At 34.4% G+C, this 8,264-nt stretch overlaps 1 protein-coding gene across 2 annotated transcripts; it reads right to left on the reverse strand.

The window, feature by feature from the left end:
• Positions 1-5,818: 5,818 nt before the first annotated feature.
• On the reverse strand, positions 5,819-6,939 carry LOC110284356 (olfactory receptor 4F15-like). 2 transcript variants are annotated; one of them, XM_085829574.1, is made up of 2 exons: positions 6,926-6,939; positions 5,819-6,761 (listed from the first exon to the last, which is right to left on the reverse strand). In XM_085829574.1, the coding sequence occupies exons 1-2, from the start codon at positions 6,937-6,939 to the stop codon at positions 5,819-5,821; spliced, it is 957 nt and encodes a 318-aa protein (XP_085685700.1). The 2 variants fall into 2 exon arrangements, with proteins under 2 accessions (XP_085685700.1, XP_021005745.1); XM_021150086.1 differs by lacking the exon at positions 6,926-6,939 and having other exon boundaries at positions 5,819-6,757.
• Positions 6,940-8,264: the final 1,325 nt, after the last annotated feature.

Below are 8,264 nucleotides of genomic sequence, written 5' to 3' on the forward strand. Positions count from 1 at the left end.
GGTTTCTGCTCATTATATAAGTGTCACCTTGCCTTTTAATTATATTTATTTTTTTCTTTCAATTTAGTCCAGACTAGCTTCATACACATATTTACTCCAAGATTGCTATAAGTTCACACTCCTCTTTCTTCTACTTTCTGAATTCTTTCAAATTTTATCTTATGTTTTTCTTGTTTACATGAATGTTTATATAGCTGTAAAACACTTTTCTTTCTTTTTTTATTTATTAGGTATTTTCTTCATTTACATTTCCAATGCTATCCAAAAGTCCCACATACCCTCCCCCCTACTCCCCTACCCACCCACTCCCACTTCTTGGCCCTGGCGTTCCCCTGTACCGAGGCATATAAAGTTTGCAAGACCAATGGGCCTCTCTTTCCACTGATGGCCGACTAGGCCATCTTCTGATTCATATGCAGCTAGAGGCACGAGCTCTGTGGGGTACTGGTTAGTTCATATTGTTGTTGCACCTATAGGGTTGCAGACCCTTTAGCTCCTTGGGTACTTTCTCTAGCTCCTCCATTGGGGGCCTGGTGTTCCATCCAATAGCTGACTGTGAGCATCCACTTCTGTGTTTGCTAGGACCCGGCATAGTCTCACAAGAGACAGCTATATCTGGGTCCTTTCCGCAAAATCTTGCTAGTGTATGAACTTTTCAAAAGAAGAAAACAGAGCTTGCCAATGGGTATATAGAAAAAAGTTTACTATTACTAATTACAAAAATGGACTATTACCTACAATGAAACATCATCACATAGTTGAAAAGGTAATTATTAAAACCTCAAGATATAGAAATCAATGAAAAGAAAGCAGGTAGAAAATGCCGCCTGCCTCAAAAAATAGAACTAGACAAATTAGGTTTAGAATTCTGATATATTCTTAAAGAAAAAGTAACTCTATTTTCATTTGAATTATTTCATGTCTCAGAATAGTGCTAGTGAATTGTTTATAAACCCAGGACCACCATTCCCCCACCTAGTCCAGATAAAGATACAACCATCATGACAAATGAAATCACAGACAGTGTCTCGAATGAACACAAATGAACAATTATTAAATAGTTAAAAATAAAATTCAAGAGCATATAAATGAGATTATTCATCATGATGAAGTTGAATTATTTCAGAGATCAGAGGATGGCTCACTTTACATAAGTCAAGACCTATAATCAATCACATAGACTCGGAGATAAAATTAACTGCTGAAAATACTTGAGAAAATATAATACCACTGTATGAAGACCAAAACATATCTGAAAATATTAGTAAGAGAGGAAGCATACCTCAATTTATTAAAGACTACATATTCAAACTTGTAGCCAACATTATAGTAAATGAGGAAAATATAAAGATCAGGACCAAGAGAAAGCTATCTACTAACTTCACTACTGTTGAGAATTGTTCTTGAAGCCTTACCTAGACCAATATGACAAGAGAACAAAATTGTGTATGTGTGTATACATGAAAGTAACGACATTGTTCACAGAAATAGAATATATATGCATATATGTATATATTTACGCATTTATGAATGACCTGACATTATTCACAGAAACAGAATAGTAGTTTTAAATTTGTATAGATTCACGTAAGATGCCCAAAGCAATGTGAGGATAAATGATGTTGGACAAGGGTTTATCCACCAGATCTCATATTACAGAGTTATAGTAATAAAAACAGCAGGGAAGTGGTAGAAAAAAGAGATACATCTTTATATGGAGCAAATTAAAGATACAAATGTACATATAATAACGTACTTGTAATACATAATGTACATATAATTACATCAATGTACATAGTACTTTATAAAAATGCCAAAACCACAAATCTGAAACTATGTAACATCTTTAATTAGTGATCCAGGGACTTTATATATATATATATATATATGTATATATATATATATGTATATATATATATATATATATATATATATATATATATATATATATATATATATCACTCTCCACAACAATCAACTCCAAGGGGATCAAAGATGTCAATGTTGGCATGTTTTACTATTAGGAATTAAAACTGTTTTAGACTCTGTTTCATTACATTTGGAATGACTAACATCCGTAAAGACATAAAACAAATTCTGTGGAAGATTTTGAAATGGTAATCTTTATTGTAGTTGAGGGTGTAAACAGTTCCATAAACCATGTAAAGCATTGTGGAGATTTCTCAAAACATACAGAAATAGGACTTGCATCTCTACAATTTCTGATCATGCTCCTAAAAGATTCTTTAGAGATCATTGCTCAACCATGTTTATTTTTATTTTAATTAAAGTAACCAAGAAATGGAGTCAGCCTAGATAGACATCTACTGGTGAATAAAAATGTAAAATTTAGCATGTATACAGTATGGGAATTTACTATCATAAAAAAGCTATGAAATTTATGGGAATATTAGTGGAATTGGAAATATACTAAATGAGGAAATTCAGTCTTGAAAAGGAAATTATCACATTTCATTTCACGTGTACACCATAGTTTCTAAGATTTAGATTTATGTGGGTATGATTTTGCAAAGAGACAAGAAGACTAGCAACAGGCCTTTCAAAAAGATACTCTAATGGTCAGGGGGGCATGACATGCATCTGATATGGAAGTGTTAAAGGAAAAACTGTGAGTAAATTGATTTAAAGAGCAAGGAAGGGCAGAGTTTATAGGAAGAAGTGGAGATGGAGAGAGGGCCAACCAAGCTACTTTGAAAAGCTTATACTTCAATCAAAATTAAAGTGTAAAAAAAATAAGATCCTGATAGATTATAACCTTTGTGAGTGTTTAAAGCTGTTTAGTGATATATATATATATATATATATATTATTTACTTTACATTTTCAAATGTTTACCCCATTCCTGGTTTCCCATCTGAAAACCCCATATTCCCTCACCCCTCCCCATCCTCACCAGTCCACCCACATCTACTTCCTGGCCCTGATATTCCCCTACACTGGGGCATAGAGCCTTCACAGGACCAAGAGCCTCTCCTCCCATTGATGACCAACTAGGCCATCCTCTGCTACATATGCAGCTGGAGCCATGAGTCCCACTTGTGTACCATTTGGTGGGTGATTTAGCCCCTGGGAGCTCTGGGGGTTCCTGGTTAGTTCATGTTGTTGTTCCTCCTATAGTGCTGCAAACCCCTTCAGCTCCTTGGATCCTTTCTCCAGATCCTTCATTGGGGACCCAGTGCTCAGTCCAATGGATGGCTGCAAGGATTTACCTCTGTATTTGTCAGTCACTGGTGGAATATACAATTCACAAACCACATGAAACTCAAGATGAAGGAAATCCAAAGTGTGGATACTTCTATCCTTCTTAGAAGTCGGAACAAAATACACATTGAAGGGGTTACAGAGACAAAGTGTTGAGCATAGACTTAAGAAATGACCATCCAGAGACTGCCCTACCTGAGGATCTAGCCCATATACAAACACCAAATATCAGACACTTTTGTGGAAACCAACAAGTGCTTACTGACAGAAGCCTGTTATATAAATCTTAAGGTATTTATTGAAATTTCCAGTACTAGGTGGAAGCTATTTCTTATGATTAATTGAACAGGAAGTCTTCCTAGCTCCCATAACAATACAGGCAATTGCCATTATAGTTGGCTTGCCACTGTACCTAGACAGCAAAAATTCCTGAAGACACCACATACCTCTAAGTACATACAGAAATTAATCTTGGGCTGGTTGAAAACATTCTTACAGTAGTGATAAGTCTGTCATGGGAGAAGCCAGTCACTTTCTGACTGCTTATATGCTCGATAGGTAAGACAGAATTCATGTTTATTTCTTTAACCCTGATCAAAATACCATGTTTACGGAAGGTTTTAAGTTTTACTGGTGAAGCAACTGATCCTGTAAATGGATATGATATGCCTTTCATATTACCTTTCAAATAATTATGCTTTTGTTATATAAAACAATATATACTTTATGCTTATATCAGGGAAGATATTCTTTGCAATGAACAATGGTGAAGCACAGATGCATAGCTGGTAAAACACTGACAAGAAATGAATGTGATTGACCAATGATAATTGGGAATAAAGATTATATCATGTACTCTGAGAACCATGGATCATATAGAACAAGGGACATGAATGTAAGAAATGATAAAAGGTACAGACAATGTTGACTTCTGAGTGTGACAGGACTGTTGCATTGGAAATCACACCAGCTATGACTATTTTCATAAGTTCTCCACTGGACTGGGCCTATCAGTACTCTACCATGGAAGGAGGCTCTTCTTAAAATGGTTACTGTTTCCTGAGGATTTATAGTATGGCAAGAACAGATAAGGAAAGGAGAGACATTTTCTTCAGAGGTATAGCCATTGGCTAAATGCTCTTACTCCTGTAAACAACCTAATAAAATGTATTGGGTCACAGAGAAGTTGTGGATGCAGAAATGATGCTTTTTGTGAAAATGCATGAGATTAGATGGTAAAGTAGTTTAACAAGAGTTCATAGTAGGTGCTGAATACAGTTAAATCCCTTATGTACATGTATTAAAATGAAAACTCATTAATACATGTATGTACTATACACCAATATAACATTAAAATAATATAAGCAAGTTGATAGAGAGAAGTGAATTATTCTATAATATTAGCAGGAATGTTAATTATTAAAACCTTAATAGAAAACATTATGGTGGTTTCTCAGAAAACTAATAAATGAAACTATCATATAATTTGACAATCACTTTTCTGGTTATATCTGATATTTACTTACATACACAAGTCATTTAGATTCACCTGTTTTATGGCACTATAATCACAGTGTACATGATGTGAAAACATTGTAAATGTATATTGATTGGTGAATAAAGAAGTTGTTCATTAGAGCTAGAGAGGTAACTCAGTGAATAAGAGCAGTCGGTCTTATAGGAAATATAGATTACATTTCTAGTAACTATTGTGGGGCTTTTGTGTATTCTGCTTGAGGTTTACTAAAAAAGACATGGAGACATCTATATAGTTTAAGGTTGTTGACCTTTTGTTACTGTCTAACTTAACCTGACTTCGGTGAGATTGCACGCCCACCTTATGTCTGTATCTCTTTACTTCCCTGCTTTATTCACACCCATGCTCTGTGTTCTCTTGCCTGGTTGATTTGATCTTTCCCTAGCACAGCTGCAAGTTCTTGATTTCCCCAAAAGCCACATTTAAGTCTGAATCAACAAGTACCAGGGCAAGCTTAGATACATTTCTTTGAGTTTCCCTTTTGCCTGTATGAGTGTTAGTAACCTCCACCATGGCAGTTAGCTTTGTAATATGATAATATCAGAGAGTCATATTTTAGGCAGTTGAGGAAAGACAAAAATTTACTTTTAGAAAACTGGCAATGGGCTATTGAAATAAAATACCAAATATTCCGCCTGCATTAAGCTCTATGCCGGCACAGAAATGAACAATTGAAAATACAGGAACACACCTTCATACAATGTCGAGCAGGCCATCTCAACAGGTAACACATAGTAGCTTATAACCATCCAAAGCTCCAGTTTCAGAGGAAGTGATACCCACTCTGGCATCCACAGTCACTGCATGCATGCAATGAATGGGGTAGACAAAACACGGGCAAAATGGATAATACATAAAATAAAAATAAGTTTATTTTAAAAAAAATAGTTGATTTCTATAAAATGACATTCTTTTTACCTATATTACATTTTATAGATAAATCTTGAGGGGATTATATAACTTAAAAAATCAGACATACAAAGAAAAACACAGTTATGTAAGAAGGTTTACTATTTGAGAACATGGAACACATGCTAAGTAACATATTTGCAGGCTTATTCATGACATTTTCCTAAAATTCAAGAACTGATAACTCAGTTTCCTCATTGCCACCTTCATGTCTTTGTTCCTCAGCGTGTAAATGGCAGGGTTCAGGATGGGTGTAATCATGAAATCCAGAATGGCCAGGAACTTATCCACTGGCACAGTAGGAAAAGGCCACATGTACACAAAGATACATGGTCCAAAGAACAAAACTACCACGGAGATGTGAGCAGAAAGTGTCGAGAGGGCCTTGGACAAATCTCCTGATGAATGTTTTCTTACATTAAACAGGATAACAAGGTAGGAGATTATCAGTAAGAAGAAGGTGCCAATAGAAATGATGCCACTGTTGGCAGCAACCATGAACTCCATTCTGTAGTTGTCTATGCAGGCCAGTTTGATAAACCTAGGAAGATCACAATAAAAACTATCTATCTTATTAGGTCCACAAAATCTCAAATGGACAACAAAACCTAGTTGGGCCACTGAATGTAAAAAGCCAATAATCCAAGCCCCAGATAGAAGCAACAGGCACATCCGTGGGCTCATGATGGTTAAATAGTGGAGGGGTTTGCATATGGCCACATATCTGTCCCAGGCCATGGCTACAAGCAATACCATCTCAGATGCCCCAAGAACATGAAGAACAAATATCTGGAAGACACAACCGTGGAATGAGATGGTATTATGCCCAGAGGACAGGTCAGAAATCATCTTGGGTACAGTTAAGGTGGAAAGACATAAGTCAATAAATGAGAGGTTTCCCAAAAGAAAGTACATAGGGGAATGTAAATGTGGGTCAAAGGCTAAAGTAAACACAACAAGACTATTGCCCAGCACGATGGTCACATAAAATACCACAGAGAAGGCAAGAAAGAAATGCTGTATGTGTTTAGATGTTGAAAGTCCCAGAAACACAAATTCAGACACCTCGGTGTAATTTATTTCATTCATTAACCTTGGTTATATTTCCTGTAATAAACAGTAAAAAATTATAAAGGAATATACCAAAATGTTCAAAAGAAGTAGGTGCCTACAATAATGAAAAATCTTCACCCTTAATTAGCAAAGCCCTTGGAAAACATATGGATTTGCCCACTCATTTAACAAGTGTTCAATAACTGGGCAGATAACATGAGAACTGTATGTACAAGTTAATTTGTGCCATATGCAATGCCATATGCAACAAACACAGACTCTTCAGTCACTTTTCTGTCTAGATATGAAGCTCACTTGTCTATGAAGTTTGAATTACTTTTCATTTGTAATTATGTATTGAGGCTTTTAAGGCATTGAAGTATAGTTAACACTAAACATCCAATAACATTATGTGGTTCATTATATGTTAGTTGTGTGGCTAGGAATCAGGTTCTGGGTGGTATATAAACTTACATCAATAGCACATAGCACTTTGGGAGATGTTTACACTAAATCTAAAGAATGAATAATGTTAAGTAACAACTATTTATAAGGAGAAAACTATACAGAAATATCCAGGAGAATAAAGTAACTAAAACTCAGCAACATATAGGTGGTCAGTGAATTTCTGATTCAAATAAAATTTTATATACATATATGCTAAGAATTAAGTATTTACTTATATGCTAATATATATATGTATATATATATATATGCTAAGATTTAAGTCTGTACTTATTGGTTAGGAATTAAATAAAGGAAATATTCATGTTTTAATAAATTATTGATAACTATAATATAAAGAAAACTATGGAAGGATGTAATAGAAGAAAATAACATAGATCATTTGTAAGTTTATCTTAGCACTATGTAAAATAGTTCTAAAAAATTCTAACTCAATTCTTCCTAGAAAATATACTCCATTCATCTGTGATTCAGCTCTGTCCAGAAAACTTCCCCAAACCCACATTACACGTGCAGCTCATTATTTGCTTTTTCTGGATTTAACTCTCTTTAAAGTAAGCAGGGACTAGTGGTGGGAAATGTGGATATTATTTGTAGCAACTAACTTATGCTATTTCTCAGTAATTATCAATGAAGAAATTTGACTCCAGGTTTAAATTTCATGGGCTTAACTACAGTTTCAATGATATGATCTTCTGCTGGCATCTACAGTTATCATCATCTCAGTATGTATTTCTCTTAAAGTTTACTTTTATTTTGAGTATTTCTACACACAATTCATTTTTTTCAAAAAAGATAGAGTAGTTTTAAAACTGAATATTAAGTATATTACTATTCAATTTTTGGTATCACCAAACATGCTTGTTTCACTAATACAAGAATAATTGAAAGGTTGTTAATGAAAATTCACATATATTTTGTCCTTGCATAGATCTTTGGTGAATCTTTTATATTATCCATTTATGTCTTCAGTAAAGATTAGAAATGATGGGACATGTAATATTAAAACTGTGTGTTTTTACAATATTATAAAACTAATTTTGAATATTTACATTAACTATTTATGATATCTTTCCAA

Source organism: Mus caroli, unplaced genomic scaffold (assembly GCF_978045245.1).
Source record: "Mus caroli unplaced genomic scaffold, Mus_caroli_1 scaffold_2, whole genome shotgun sequence".
NCBI classification, from domain to species: Eukaryota; Metazoa; Chordata; class Mammalia; order Rodentia; family Muridae; genus Mus; species Mus caroli.